Source organism: Sander vitreus, chromosome 8 (genome assembly GCF_031162955.1).
Source record: "Sander vitreus isolate 19-12246 chromosome 8, sanVit1, whole genome shotgun sequence".
NCBI lineage: Eukaryota > Metazoa > Chordata > Actinopteri > Perciformes > Percidae > Sander > Sander vitreus.
In genome coordinates, this window is record NC_135862.1 from 26,017,875 (window position 1) to 26,034,399 (window position 16,525).

At 41.6% G+C, this 16,525-nt stretch overlaps 1 protein-coding gene across 1 annotated transcript in view; it reads left to right on the top strand.

Annotated features, from left to right (window-relative positions):
- The window catches only part of tmtc2b (transmembrane O-mannosyltransferase targeting cadherins 2b), a 112,017-nt gene extending 101,288 nt beyond the window's left edge, over window positions 1–10,729 (top strand). The window contains exons 11-12 of the mRNA XM_078257659.1: window positions 3,722–3,785; window positions 10,174–10,729. Coding sequence (XP_078113785.1) covers window positions 3,722–3,785; window positions 10,174–10,353 — 244 coding nt within the window. The 3' untranslated portion in view covers window positions 10,354–10,729. The remainder of the gene's footprint in view (window positions 1–3,721; window positions 3,786–10,173) is intronic.
- The last annotated feature ends 5,796 nt before the right edge of the window (window positions 10,730–16,525 follow it).

Consider the following 16,525-nt stretch of genomic DNA (forward strand, 5'->3'; position numbering starts at 1 on the left):
AAACAAGTACCCTCCCGACACTTTTTTGCAAGGGCTCCGTCGCTGCATCTTGGGCCTAGCACCACCCAAGACAATTGTGATTGGATAAAGAAATACAAACAAACCAGAGCGTTTTTTTCTCCTTAGTGTGGAATTATGATGGCTGGCACAGCTCTAAAACGAATTGTGGACATAGGTCTGGATATGCGAGACTAGCTAAGCTAAACTAACCACCTGCTGGCTGTATCTTCATATTTAGCGTACAGTCACAAAAGTTGTACAGTATCGATCTTCACAAGTAACTCTTGGCAAGAGTTTCCTAAAATGTCTTGAATCTTGAGTTTGGTGTTGCTTTACCCAAGAGTACAGCGTTGCTACACAGCTCTATGTAAGATTTTTACCCAGCTGCTTTATGCATAGCTCTGATCATGCAGGATCTTCACCACCAACAGCCTTCAGTATTGAGGGCCTCTTCCAGGGTCCAGACCCCTGCCTGCTAAAGAGAGACTCAAACTGTGCTCGGGCTGAACTTCTCTCCACCTGCTTGGCATGGAGTCTCACTCCTCCACAGCTCATGTTCTTTATGTGTTTGTCTTGGACACAGACACGGAAAGGCCCTCGGTTGGTGGGGACACAAGTGAATCTACACGGGGGAAGGGAAGAGATTAAAAGGAAGGGTAGACGCTCTCAGACGTGCAAATGTCTTTGTATTACCCTCCTGGGCCCTTGGCTTTTTGACCATTTTGTTTCCAAATTAATAATTTCCTTCTTCCTCCTATGAACAATTCTTATGGGGTTTATAGTGTGAATGTAGGACAGGAAAGGTTGGTTAATGGTAAAGCCAATGGGATGTACTTCTCTTCAATGTGTCAAATCTCTGTGAAAGCCAAAAATGACATCATACAGTGAATTTAAATCTGTATATTCACAGATAGCCGGGGGGGGGACAAATCGCCTAAAGACACACTCAAACTAGTTATGCACTTACAGTTAATCTGATAGATTCCCATTCAAACCATGTGTGGTTATATAATATAAAACACCATATCTGAAAGACCACTTTGTATTTTACTAGCATGTCATGATATTAGGTACTGTATGCCAATTTGTGCAAAAAGTACAGTATATACATTGGTTTAAATGGTTTAATTTGATAACCTTGTCATGGTAATAAAATGAATAGATTGGTATGGATTAGGTGTACTGTACACACAGTACTACCCTTAGGGAAGATGTCTGTGTTCAGTGTAGCATTCTAACAGAGAGAATCTTACTCTAAAAAAAAAAAAACTAATGCAATTCTGTGCTCGAGATAAATGGGACGGCTGCAGTTTAAGCACAAATATCAGGCTGTTGTTGAAAATGCAATTTGTTCATAAAGTCATTAATATTCAACAATGTCATGCTTATAAGCAATACTGTCAGTGTTGTGATTTGTGAATGCCTGGGATTTATAGACCATCTCTAGACAACAAGATGTCAGGCTAAAAATATCAGTGGTTGAGTTGCTGATTTGAAATATGGTTAAGAATTCTTTCCCTTGGGGGGAATTTTTTTTCCTTCCTACCCCCTTTTCCCATCCTTCTTGATATTCCTGTGCTCTTGTAGCCTGACACTGACTCTTCCTCGGGTTTAAACCCAGGCAGTGGTTTACTTGGCCTCCATTGTCTTCTGCGCTCTCAGAACCCGCAGTCAGACAGCCCTCGGAGGTCTCCCTGCCCCCTTGGTTATGGTGTGGCAACTCTCCAGTTCTCCTTTGATAATGTGTTTATAAATGTGATAATTATATTATATAATTAGATTTGTGCATTTTTTCTCAGAAGGTTGTGCTTTCTAAATATTATGCTGGCAAACAAACGTATGGTTGTGGTTGGACGTAAACCCACATTTATAATCTCAGGACAAATTCAGCAACTCGAGTCGGTGTCTGGATCGCCTTTGGAATGTAAAATGCTTTTTTGGAACAGAGATGGAAAAATTCAGTTGTAATAAAAAAAATAAACAGCAGTGGCATGGTCTTCTGTATTTCTGAAGTATGCAACATGATAACCTGTAGGAGAACTTATTTAAGATCAAAATTACACACAAAAAATTGCTGTAGTCATGTTACCGTGACTCTAGAGATGGCAGTGTCGGTTGATCCACCACTTTGGTCACAGACTGAAATATCGCAATAACAACTATCTGACAGATTACCATGCAAGTTTGTACAGACATTCATGGTTCCCAAAGGATGAGCCCTACTGACGTTGGTGATCCCCTGACTGTGAGGTTAACATATGTAGTTTTATGTGTGTGTTAACAAAAGTTTTTTTCTTGGTAGTAATTAGTTTTAAATGTCCGTTATAGGGTCACTACTTTGTCATATTCTTCACTTTTTCATGTTACTAGATATAACGATGATAACCCAGACTACGGCGGAATATTAACCGTTTATTAGCCCAGCAGCATGTCTTTACAGCAGCATGGCTAACACCAACGGAAGCTAAAGTTCCATCAGGTGTATCTCACTACGGAATAAGGAATAGCCCAAAATACACAACACATTTGATAAAAGTCACTATTTCTGTGAATGTGATATTTAACTTTTTAAATAGGACCTGACAAAAATGTGTTAAGTTATTAAAGCTTTACTATCTTATATGTCACATTGTCTCATCATTGATCAGTACGGAATAAAAAAAACTAAGTACAAGTATAAAAAAGTTTGGACACATAAGACAGTGTCTTAAACCAAACATAAATACTATGTGTTTAGGTAGGCCACTAATCTTAAAATAAAAGCTTTACCTTTGATCTGGAACCATATGGATGATGATCCCTTAATAGACCTTGACAGTCTAAATGAAACTGATGTTCCTACGGCCTTGCTTCCTTTGATCATTACGACTTAAGGGGGTCCACAGCCAGCCGTCGTTGACTCTGTCCTTGACTTTGTCAAAGTTAAATTGTTTGCAATGAGACAATTGTTACCATCAGTGAGAAGCATGCAGATGTGGACCATAAAGGTGATTTCTGTGATAGCACAGTATAAATAACAGGAAAGGCCTTGTGACAGAGGAGCCACAGGTTTGTGTATAACAGTAGGCAGAGCAGGGGGTTATGAAAGAAGATTTAAAAAGAAAAAGAATAAAACAGGACATCCTGTCTTGACTGCAGGTTTTATGTCCTCAGGAGCAGTCAAGTATTTCTGGTTCCAGGGACTCATGCCGATAAGCCATCTGCCCCCCAAATCCTTTTTGTCGCAGTGTGTGTGATGCATCTGCGCCATCTACTCTGCTGTCCTGGTTGTTATGATAGTATGATCAAATTACTTTGTGTTTCCACACTGTTTGCATTCCTTCAGTGTCTCAGTATCCATCCAGCATGTTAAACCACAATCTCCCCCACCAGCTGTAAACAGAAATATACTGTGAATATTCTTGATCAGCCTTGGTTTGTTGATGAGTTTTCTCTTTGCAAGTACCCAATAAGCCAACTGTCCTGACCTCAAAGTTCAATTAAGGCAGAAAGTGCTTGCTGTGCAACATCTGTGTTCAGCACAGATGTTATCAAGAAAGATGCTATCAAACGAGAAACCTATAGGCGAATGGATCGCGGATTTTTCCCCTCATTCTCTTCCCTCCTGTTATTTTCTCAGTGACCCCTGAGTGCCAGTAAACACGCAGGGTTCAAGGCCCCATCCAAAGCCAGGAGCAATAAAGATGAGTAATGATTGCCTCTCTCTGTTTTTCCTTTGCAGACAAGCCAGCCTAAACGAGGCAGCCGAGAAGTATTACGGACAAGCGGCGAGCCTGAGACCCAACGTGAGTACAACCACAACTAGCTAATCATCCCCATTACTATTTACCCTGACAGACACTGTGCAATCACAGTCTGGGTGGCTTTCCAATATTATTACTGCCTGGTCTGCCATGTCACAATGGCCTTCATTGTCAGTGGGTCCTAGGAAAATGGAGGCTATGTTATTTTCTAAGCAAAATGGTTTGTTTGTGTAGCATCCATCACCAGCTTCAAAGGACAAGCCAGGGTAAGTAGATTGAAAAGAATAATGATAACAACACTCAGTCAGGGGACTTTGACATCTTGAAAATGAATGGGGTCCAGTCTTTGAGACCTCTGGCAGGAGGGGTCGAGTTGTGTAAGTGAGGGCCACAGAGGGAGGAAAATATGTTTGCCATGTGGTCACCCTGTTTGTTCCTGTGTCTTGATTAGAAGAAATCAGTTCAGGATTAATCCTCAAAATATATCTGGACAGTGTTATACAGACAATAAAGTTTAGTTCTACAGGCACACGAACCCCAGTATAATATATGCAAACAATGACGAACAATACGTTGAGCATAACAAAAGGATAAAATTTAAGATTTTCACAAGAACCATGAAATTGAGCTTATATATATATATATACTGTATTTATTTAGGTTTTTTGTTCAAAGCATAAATAATGTAAGAGAACCAGAGATTAAGGTGAGTGTTTCCATGAATTCTCTTTTATAAGTAGCACAAACTCCTGTTTCTGCTGTGAGGACGTGCTCACATCTAATCACCGCTCCCTTTTTTCTATTTTGATCAAACTTTGTAGAACCTTTGGAGTTAAAGAAAGATTTGGAAATCTTAAAAAGGATTTTTGTTGAAAAATTGGAACTCGCCTTGCAAGATAGACTATAAAGCCTCTTTTTCTCTGACGATTTATGTCTTTTGTCCAACAACAACAAAATATTGGATGGTTTGCTGATGGTTTTGTTCATCCATCCATTCATTTCATCTTTACTTGCTTATCCCTTAAGGGTTATGGGTGCTGGACCCTATCCTGCAATGGGTGAGAGGCAGGGTAAACTTAGGTCACCAGTCTGGGCTAACACTATCGCTGCACTAACACAGACGACCGTGGGAGTTGTTGTTAGGTAACAGGCCATTGAGAAGACCACTGTCATGCTGCCCCCTGATAGATATGTACTTGTGTAAAGTACTGCTGAGGAAGTTTGTGTTCCTTCCAGTTCCAGAGCCAGCCAGTGTAATTTTCACATGACTGTTTCTTGGCATCTGTAATTGTACAAACATACATTTGAATTCAACGAGGCACTTTTTTGCCCCTACTTGGTCACTTTTGCTTAGAAGCCTTTTGCCATTTGTATTGCTTGTATTACAGCTAAGGCACAATTATAATTTAGCATCTTCATCTTCTTTACCATTATCTTTGTTCTTTCAGATGTGACTTGACTTAAGCTATGTACCCTGTCCATCTTCATTTGACTCTTCACTCTCCAAAGGCACTGGTGTTTTATATTAAGCACATGTGTTTGCTTGCTCTGAGTGAGGAGAATTCTCTCCATTCAAAGGATTTAGTCCTACAATTCCCTCTATCTAGACAAGCTAAATCCCATCGGATGCTTGGTTTGCTTTGGTCGATCTCTGCACCCTATGACTTCTATCCTTTCCCCATTCCATGTAGATATTCTTAACCAAAATGCCAATCTGAAGTCATTATGGTCAGGTCATTCCCCATTGCCTTCACGTTTTACTCTCACAGCCTTTACAGCATATGCTGCTTTATGGTCTAGGCTAATATGCTCCACATCTGGCCGGGCCTCTGCTGCTACATGCCAGTTTTAGGAAGGGTAGGCAGGCAGAGAGGTTGCAGAGCAGCAGGAAATGAGGAAAAAATGAAAGCTTTTGACAAGGGAACGTTTTGCAGAGTGTTGCAAGTGTTGCAAGGGTGAGGAAGAATGCAGGAGTAGGGTTATAAATCACAAAAGTCTTAGCCATATGAGGAAGGGGGAGAAAGGCCTGGGTGAGGAAAGGTGGGAGCCTACAGGGGAGAGTGGAGGAAGGAAACTCAACTCAGGAATTGATAAGTCCTTCATGGGCAGAGAAAAGATCTTTTGAGCTGCACTGAGAGAAAAACCAGGAGTTAGTTGATTTTCTACCCAAAAGTCAGAAGCCCGTTGTGTAGTTACGTATGTATCTTCACCAACCTCTAATCCATCTAAATCCTACTCTTATCTGGACAGACTTTGTTTTGGGCTTGTTAAAAGCTTTGTCCCCATCGCCCTGTCGTTCAACCAGTGTCAGAGAATAGAACGAGAAAGCTTGACTCTTCACTGAAACATTCCTGTGTACATTTGCCATCAATCAAATCCACTCATGCCATTAGATGTGCAGTAGTTGTTTCTCCCCATGGCAAGCTGGGTATTAGTCGACCTTTGTCATTCTTTTATTTTGTGACCATATTCTGAGTCATGTTTCCTTTTGAACTGATTGATATCTTAGAAACAGACCGACACCAAGGGCGTAATTTCTTTGATTCAATCACTAAAAGACTACTCTAATCTACCAATCTGTGTCCTCTTACTGTCCAACCATCAACATCCAGAAGCTCTGAATTGATCAGAATGTTAACACACTCTAGACTAATCTTAATCTCTTTACATTATTACTGTGCACTCCATGCATTAAAGCTTTACAAGCAGTAGCGAGTGATTTTCAGACTTTTTTTTGCCGCTACCTACTTGATGGTGATTGTTGGGGCCACATGCAGCCTGTGAGAAAGACTAACAGTCAGGGTTGAAAAAGGTCCCCTAACTCCTCTGCATTTTGGATTAAATAAAAACAATTGAGCCGTTTGTCTTTACAGATAATTCTAAGAATTCCTAGAAGTAATAATCAAAGATAATGCAGTAAATGACGCTGGCTCTTTGTAGTAAATATTTAAATAAAACATTATTTATTGAGTAGGTTCATTGTTGACATTGGAAATGATAGTTTGTTTTTGTCCAAAAAGAAATTCTATAACATAATAACAACATTTATCCAAAGAAGCAATCCATAAAAGTATAGGTGATTATTGGGAATTTCTATGTGGAAATGTTTTGTAGACTAACATTATTATGCAGAATATCATAACCAATTAAATCATAATTTATTATAATTCATAATAAATGAATCATAATGTCCCCCCACTTCTGACACCAAACCTACACCCTTGACTAAGGCTAAGGGATAATTGCAATTCACTTAATATCAGATGCTTACTAACTCCACAAAATGGTCTTAACACCGATTTGTCAATATACACCTACTTGTTACCTACGTGTTGTGGATACAGTATTAGTGTGTGGCCCTTTCTCTGTCACTTTCAACTATGTCCATATGTATAAACAATTATATATTTTGGCCAGCATTATCCTGAGTAGTAAAAATCCCCAAACTTGCAAATGGATCCCCAAGCGTTTTTTTTGTGGTTTGACCTTTAAATGGTGGGTCAAACAGAAGGTAATTTATTGTGCAAACAGCCTCAGAATTACCCAGACCATTAAAGTCAAAAACTCTGGCTGCTCCTGTCCTGTGAACAATAATGGAAACACAGAGAGAAAATTGTGTTTTGCTATGGGCTTAATGTAATTGCACAATAAGCAGTGAACGTAGTGCACTGGTATCTAGTAACTTTAATGCTGAACATTTGGGGTCAGTAAGCAACACTAGAAGTGTTGGTCATGCTAGTCTTTACTTTGGCCAAGGCATCTGTAGCATGTTTTATATGTGTGGAGGTGAATAGTGACTCCACTCTAACGGACAACAGGATTATTCCAGAGTCTCTTTGATTTATTCATCAATTTAACTCTCCCTATGAGAAAAGCAGCCCTATTGGACATATTGTTCCCATTGAAATTCTCATGCATGGAGCATCACTCATCCAAGCTTGACACAGGAAAAACAGAGCAATGTTTTGAGAGTTTTGTGTCACAACAGTGGAACAGTCTTGCAAAGGAGGGCAGTTCACACACAACCTACAGAGTGGAACAAACAAGATAAATGGCCATACTATCTGTCTGTGTTTGGTAACCTCTATGGAAAGGTATTCTCAATTGCCTAATATAAGATATGTACTGTTTGGGAAGTGTTTACGGTCAAAAGGTCATTGTTTGTTCTCAGGAATGCATTTCCTTTTGGTTCAAAAACAGGATTTTCATTCCACTCTTTTAGTAGTGTATCATATTTTTAATTGAGGCCACGAAGCAACTGTTCTCCCAGTAATTGAAGGAATATGTAAAAAATCGTCCCAGTTATGTAATTGCTAACCTGTTAATTGTATGTTTTGTACGTTAATGCATTTTATTACTGAAAACACTTAATGTCAAGCCCTGAATTGTAATAACTTTGGTGATCCCTTCACTTCTTCCACGTCTAGGTTTTAACAACAAAACTTGGTTGTGCTCGCACATTTAAAAACTACAGAAGCTAACGCTTAGTCTATATTGACAACGTGTCATTTCCGGGATTGTTCAGGTGCCACTGGAAATTCTGCCGGATGTCCCTAATTTTCCGCCAGATGTCCGTCTGATTCAGCTTTTTTTGTGTTGGCATTAATACTAAACTCTGGTCGATTTATGAAGACTATGGTTAACTGCTCCTCAGCTCTCTGCAGGGTAAAATCTGTTGAATCTGAGTTTTCTCTCTCTCAGCTCCTACTACGTGAGCCCCGTCTCTATGCGTAACGTGGCGTTTTTCCTGTCTGTCTCTACGACGTGTATCGTTAGACAGCCAATCACCACCATTATTAGCTCTTGGTAGAAGCACACTGCAAGCTTATTGGCTCACTGACGCTGATGAGATTTACTACTTGGGTATTGAAATTAGGTATTGAAAGACGAGGCATTTTTCGATTCTCGATACCTAAAAAGTATTGAATTCGGTACCCAGCCCTACAACCACCCCAGCCAGGTTGGCCAGTGAAACCTAACAGACTGACATGACACATTGTCATTGTGATGTTACCATTTAGCTCAAAGCACAGCCTCACAGAGCCACTAGCCACTAGCATGGCTATAGACTCTTGTCTTGATAGTAAGCTCAAACTGTTTTTGCGCAGCACTGCTGTTGTGAATGGTTCACATTTGTCATAACATTCCACAGATTTCTCATAACATTTAGAGAAAAAGCAGCTCATGCAAGAGTGTTGCTCTGGGAATTACTGTTGATTAGTTAATATGCCATGAGAAAGAAATTACGGCTTAATTTTGTGGTACAGAACATCAGTAAATGCCAAGATGCCATAATCATGTGACAATGATGTATGGGGCGATACTTATAAGAAAAAGTCACAAACACTGCAGTAAAAGCCCATGATTTGCCATTTTTACGAAGACTGTTTCATTGGAACATTCCTTGTTTCCTAGGAATGGCAATTACAGAAATTACAATAGTCTCAAGCAGTAAAACAGTAGCTTCACTACAGGATTAGACATATTTTCCACACGTCTAACTAAAATGGAGATCAGATGTGGCCCCTCCCTTGGCCTGGATACTTCACGGTCTTACCGTGATTGCAGCTTGGACACTTTTCCTGTACTTACGTCCTCATGACTCACCCGCCCGTCGCACTGCCCCCTGGCACCAGCAGGAATTTACAGTACATTCATCTAGACTCACTTCAAAGTGGTGGCTGCTCCCTCTGACATCTGTGGCCACAGAGAAGACACAGGGACACGCAAAGCAGCATGGTTACCAAACTCCAAACACTGCACCGCAGTCTGTGTGATCTGACAAACAGGAACCAATAACGTTTTAGGGTCTGCTGTATAGCTTCGCAAGATGACCATAGTTTATTTTATTTAAAAGGACAAAATAACTGTTTATTCTTTAAATTCATGTAGTCATCCACTATGACATATTTCCTTGGTTTTGTAGTAAGATTCAAATTTTAAAGTGATTTAAAGCTCTGACTTTCAGAAATAACATCTGTTCAAAGTTTGTCTGTTTGGAGTCCTGTCAGTGCCTAGACAACAATTCATTGGATGTGGCTCAGTGATGTAATTTCTGGTCAAATTCAATTCCCTGTTAAATTATGTATACCCTCAAAGTGTGAATAGTTAGATCTCATTTGCATTAATCATCGTATCCACTCATGGCCTCTGATGTTGTAAAATCTGAATTTTTCATCAAACGAATTCTCTAAACAGACCATTAGTGGTGAGTAAATAACAGTCAGCTCACTCTTCCTATGTCTTCACAGCAGACTCACTGTGTTTATAGGAACTAACCTGTGTCTCAATAACAGGGTATGAGTCCTGTGTTGCGATTCTTGAACAGAAAAGACAGTGTATCTTTGGCACAAACCTTTTAAGCTACCCTGAGGTGTACTTATGAAACTAATCTCGTCCTAAAATGACTAAGTCTCTTTTTTGGTTTCAGTATCCTGCCGCCTTGATGAACCTGGGGGCCATCCTCCACCTCAACGGGAAGCTGCAAGAAGCTGAAGCCAATTACCTCCGAGCACTTCAACTGAAACCGGATGACACCATCACCCAGTCCAACTTGCGTAAGCTGTGGAACATAATGGAGAAACAGGGCCTGAGGACCAGCAGCCCCTGAGCTCACCCTGCCCACCTATACCTGTCATCTGTATGCCAGACCTGGGGGAAAGGACGGCATACACGCTCCTCTTTTTCTCTTCTCATCCCGGAAAGATGGAAGAAACTCAGGGAGGATGTTTGCTCAGAGAGGCCATGACTGTACAGCACAGCCCGCCTAATAACTCCTGAGCTCTGCATACACCTCAGGCCAGCAGCTTTCTGAGAAGCATTGCTCACAGTTTGGCAGGCGCTGTGTGGTATTTGGACTCTTTAGAACTCTCACAGGAACCACATGTTTGTTTGTTTTCTTTTTATTTCTTTTTATAACTAGAGCACTTGAACATGAAGTGAGACCATAGGTACAGTACATCCTTCAGCATTTGTGATGAATTAGGTTTTTTAAATAAGCAATTGCAGTTGAAAGGGGTGAAATTTGTCCCCAAGCAGTGTGAGATGAAGAGAGAAAAGAATCTCAGAGCACTGCACTGAGGGTATTTTCCATCACCATTTATTAAAGTTCTTGGTTTGATCTAATGTTCCATCTTGATAATGACGAAAAGGCAACATGAGGGACTGGATACCATCCAAAATCACCAAATTAAGTTAAAATCACTAAAAACTCTGTTCACATCCTCAGTGGGTCACATACATAAGATTGCACACATAATCACATCATGAAAATAAGAACATCAGTACCATCACTGCAAACCATCTGTGACAGTCCTGATATTTGGTGAAAACTTGAAAAAGAGAATTGAATTTGGTAGCCATAACAGCACAACAATAGCCTCTAAAAGCTCCACAAAGGCTTGACTTTGTCAAATACAGTATGTTTTGACAAAACAAACTTAAAAAAAGCAAAGGAAGTGAGACTTTTCCTATTGTAATGCCTAATAATAAAAGGTATGAATCTTCTCTAGCAGTGTACAGTAGCATAGAGGTGGCATTTATACCACTACTGCTTTTTATTCTGCACTGGCAAGGAAGCCAAGTCACCGTGGTTGCTTACAAACTTGTTTGTCAGCTTGTTTGAAGCTATGAATGGAAATAACAAGATAGCAGGTACAGTAGTTTTTGGGTACATGTTTCCCCACACGCCTGAAGCTTTTACAAACAAGTGTGCGGAGCTGAAACCGATGAAAGAGTTCCTCTAACCAAATACAAAAGCTATGCCGATGCACACCATTTCATCACAGAACAATTGCACAGACATCGTCTGAAGGAAATGTTTTAATGCCTATGTTTTTGTTGGAATAAAACTAATCTCATTGTGTTTTGTATAAATGAATCCTAATATATACCTACATTGTGTATAGTATACAGAAAGTCTTGTAGCAAAAAAAGTAGCCAGACTTAAAGTGGAAGCTCAGATACTGAGCGAGTTTGGTTTGTTACATGAAATATTTCCCATATTGTCAAAACTCACTCTTAAGGTCTCATTTTGTATATATTCTGAGTAATTAACATCTATGTGTTTTTGTTGTTGTCAGCATACAGTAAGTGAAACGGCACCTTGCGGGAAGTAAGAATATGTACAGTATTTGTGATCGTTTGTTTGTTATTGGCCACAAACCTCCTGGACTATCTGTGTCCTTAGTTTATACATTGTAAGTTATTGCTTTGTGTTACCTTAGCAACAGAAACAGCTGGCACTGTGTTTTTACTTGTAAAATTAAGGAATGTGATGTACACGTTTGTGGTCATTGCTGAGAAAAATCTCCAAATGCAGTTGAGTGGCTTATTATTGGTAAGCACCTACAATGGAGGATACAATTGTTGAATATATATGTCACTTGTTGCAGTCACAATGTTTTTAACACTGTTCTGTTTTTGACTGTGATTGTCACTAGTGATATGTTCAGTAAGATAATCACAATTCACCTGACACACACCCCGTTAAGCGCTCGCTAAGTTCTCCTGTGTACTGTATATAAAGTGTTCATGAAGAAACACTGATTATTGTTATTGCTTGAGTGAAGATGGAAAAAAAAAAAAAAGTTTTCACTCTGTGTCTCTGCTCAGGGATCTCAAGCGGTGGGTTATTGCAGAAACTTGTTCACAGAGCGTTTACTAAATTAAAGATTTATTTTTGAAAGTTGACGTATTTGTATAAATTATCGAGATTTGTAGCCTTTTTCTCCTGTTTGTAATATAACGATGAACAATGTGCCAGAATCGACCTTTTTTTCTTCCCAATGTTGCTTTTTCCACAATAAATTCATGGTGCTTTTGTTTTGGTTCCTGTGCAGACATTTTTTTAAGTAGATGTACACTACACTAGGTTACATTTCAGACTAATTTATGGATTTCATATGGATTTTTAACATTCTCCTCCATTCAAAAACACATTCCCTTCACACTCTGTAGCAACGTCTACAGTCCTAAGTCAGATTTCCTTTATATTCATGTGGGAGAGCAGACTTAATGGGGTGGTCTTGCATGCTGTGGAACAGGTTTTACAGAGCATTTAAAGTCCCCCCCTGCAAATTTGCTAGAATGTGTCATAAAATCAACTCAAATGGATCTCCTCTGCTTTCATCTTTGAACAACAAAGAAGACGTGTAAATAACCCCATATGGTAAGGGTAGCACAGTGTCTACATATGGCTGGTGTGTTTCAGTTACAACCGCCTCCACAATTCAGACCCCGCTGACAGGCAAAAGGCCCTTCCCTGAGAACGAAGCAGTCTGCCTTGTGATGTTTCTCACATGTCTATATGGAAGGTCTGCTCCCATGATCGGAGCTCACCATGGTGCCCAGCTTTCCTTATTGGACTGGAATGCTCAGAGGCTGCCTACGCAGTCTGGTCCAGTTTGAATCTTCTTCTCATAACACAGGTGCGCCTCACTTATCTTCACAAATAATGAAATAGTAAAGCTTGCTGGTTTGTTGGGTTTGCAGAGTCACGCAACGAAGGCAATGGGCTTTCATTTCTAGCTGTAGGCCTCGGGAGGCATTTGGGTTTCTTCCCATATGATGTTAAATAGACTGCTGTCTTTGAAATTATGACATTGCACATGATAGTTGCAGCAGTGGCAGATGGTACTGTTTAAATCTTGCAAGCAAGTTCACAGACAAAAAGTCGTTGCCCTGTTAATGTCGTTCAGTCCACTACCTTGGTCCAGACTGTAATAGCTCAGCAGCTATTGGAGGATTTCTATAAAACTTAGTACAGACATTTGTGGTCCCCAGAGGATAAATCATAATAACTTGTAGTGATTCCCTGACTTTTCCTCTAGTGCCACCAGCAAGTTAAAGTCTTCACTTAACCTGTGAAATATTTACGATATGGATTGGCATAAACCTTTGTAGGCATTCATGGTTTCCAGACGATATACCATGGCTTTGGTGATCCCCTGACTTTTCTTCTAGCAGCACAAGGCTCATGTGTGGGTTCAGGTGAAATATAGAGGGGTATTAGTCTTGTTGAAAGTTTAAGCAGTTTCACAGACATGGTATTTTTAAAATACAGTAAATGGACCATAATTTGGTCCATGCACCCACACCACATACTGTTCAAATTGTCTCTGCAGAAGTCTAGCTATAATATGTAATTGGAGCCATAACACTCATGTGAACTGTCCTAAATTGAACTAAACATATACATGTTGAGCTTATGAGTTTATTTGAGTTTCCGTGTCTGTGGTCACAAACAGTGATGTTTCAGGGCTCTGGTTTGTCCTCATTTGCCTTCAAACCTCTCAACACTTGTGAGTGTTTATGCAAGCATATCATTTTGTCAGTTATTAGTACCGCACAGCTTAAATTAGAGTGGTAGTGATAAATCAAGTCAAGGGTCCTTTCCCATTGACACCATCATTATGTGCAGCCTGTGAATTAAATCATCTCAAGAATTACAAACTGATGTGAAGTGACGTCCTCATACCCTAAGAGATATTGTACTGATTTGAGTTTATATTTCATTGTGCAAGGTACATTTCTTTAGTCCACTGCCTCTTGCATCTAGAAGAGTTCAAGCTTGGATAAAGGAATTTGCTTTATCATGCTCTGATCTGACAAATCTGCCTGCGGTTATCAAGCAAATATTCTGTGGTATGTGCTGATGAACTATCAACACTTTGAAGTGCTTAAGCCGGGCGCTCACAGCACTTTGCAGCTTCTGTGGATGGCTGTGCGTGATGCTGAGAAGTCTTCTCCTCTGGACCCAATATCCACTGTTATTACTTGATAAAAGAAGCATTAAGATGATACTCTGCTTTGGGCGCCTGGATAGCTCAGTTGGTAGAGCGGGCGCCCATATATAGAGGTTCACTACTCGATGCAGCGGGCCCGGCTTTGACTCCGACCTGCGGCCCTGTGCTGCATGTCATTCCCCCTCTATCTCCCCTTTCATTTCTTCAGCTGTCCTGTCAAAAATAAAGGCTGAAAATGCCCAAAAGAATAATCTTTAATAAAAAAAATAAAAAATGATACTCTGCTTTATATTATTGTTGTATGTAAGTGTTATGATGTGCAGAAAGGAAATTGTCTTTATTTGGTTTTATGTTGCTATGCAATATCTAGCATTACTGTAGCCCAGTGTAACAGATGCTAAGTCTTTTAAAGTGGCCATATTATGCTAATTTTCAGGTTCATAATTGTATTTTGAGGTTGTACCAGAATAGGTTTACATGGTTTAATTTTCCTTCTCCGGGAACCATCACCTTATTGTGGTGGAGAGGTTTGTGTGTCCCTATGAACCTGAGGGCTGTGTTGTCTGGAGCTTTGTGCTCCTGGTAGGGTCTCCCAAGGCAAAGTGGTCTCAGGTGAGGGGCCAGACAAAGAATGGTTCAAAAATCCTATGAAACATCGAGGAAGGGATGAAGTGACCCTGCCCGGAGGAAGCCCGGGGCCCCCGTCTGGAGCCAGGCCCAGATGGAGGGCTCGTCAGCGTGCGTCTGGTGGCCGGGTTTGCCACGGAGCCCGGCCGGGCACAGCCCGAAAAAGCTACGTGGCGGACATCTCTCCATCCCATGGGCCCACCACCTGTGGGAGGAACCGCTGGGGTCGGGTGCGCTGCCACATGGGTGGCAGTGAAGGTCAGGGGCCTCGACGGACCAGACCCGGGCAGCAGAGGCTGGCTCTGGGGGACGTGGAATGTCACCTCTCTGTGGGGGAAAGAGCCGGAACTTGTGCGGGAGGTGGCGCGCTACCGGTTAGATCTGGTCTTGGTTCTGGAACCATACTCCTGGATAGGGGTTGGACTCTTTTCTTCTCCGGAGTTGCCGGGCGGGTGTGGGGATACTCACAAGCCCCCGGCTGAGCGCCGCTACGTTGGAGTTTAACCCGGTGGACGAGAGGGTCGCTCCCTACGCCTGCGGGTTGTGGGGAGGAACGGCCTCCCTGATCTAAACCAGAGTGGTTGTTTGTTGTTGGACTTCTGTGCTGTGTCATGGATTGTCTATAACGAACACCATGTTCGAACATAGGGATACTCATAAGTGTACTTGGTACCAGAGCACCCTAGGCCAAAGGTCAATGATCGATTTTATAATCGTTTCATCTGATCTGAGGCCGTATGTTTTTGGACACTCGGGTGAAGAGAGGGGCGGAACTGTCAACCGATCACCATCTGGTGGTGAGTTGGGTCAGGGGGTGGGGGGAAGACTCTGGACAGACCTGGTAAGCCCAAACGGGTAGTGCGGGTAAATTGGGAACGTCTGGAGGAGGCCCCTGTCCGACAGACTTTCAACTCACACCTCCTGCAGAGCTTTTCGTGCATCCCTGTGGAGGCTGGGGGGCATTGAACCCGAGTGGACAATGTTCAAAGTTTCCATTGCTGAAGCTGCGGTGAGGAGCTGTGGTCTTAGGGTCTTAGGTGCCTCAAGGGGCGGTAACCCACGAACACCGTGGTGGACACCAGTGGTCAAGGGAAGCCGTCCGACTGAAGAAGGAGTCTTTCCGGGATATGTTATCCCAGACGACTCCGGAGGCAGTTGCAAGGTACCGAAGGGCCCCAAAGGGCCCTGAAGGGCTGCAGCCTCTGCCGTGAAAGAGGCAAAGCAGCGTGTGTGGGAGAAGTTTGGAGAAGACATGGAGAAGGACTTTCGGTCGGCACCAAGGTACTTCTGGAAAACCGTTCGCCACCTCAGGAGGGGGAAGCGGGGAACCATCCAAGCTGTGTACAGTAAAGATGGGACGCTGTTGACCTCAACTGAGGAGGTAATAGGGCGGTGGAAGGAGCACTTTGA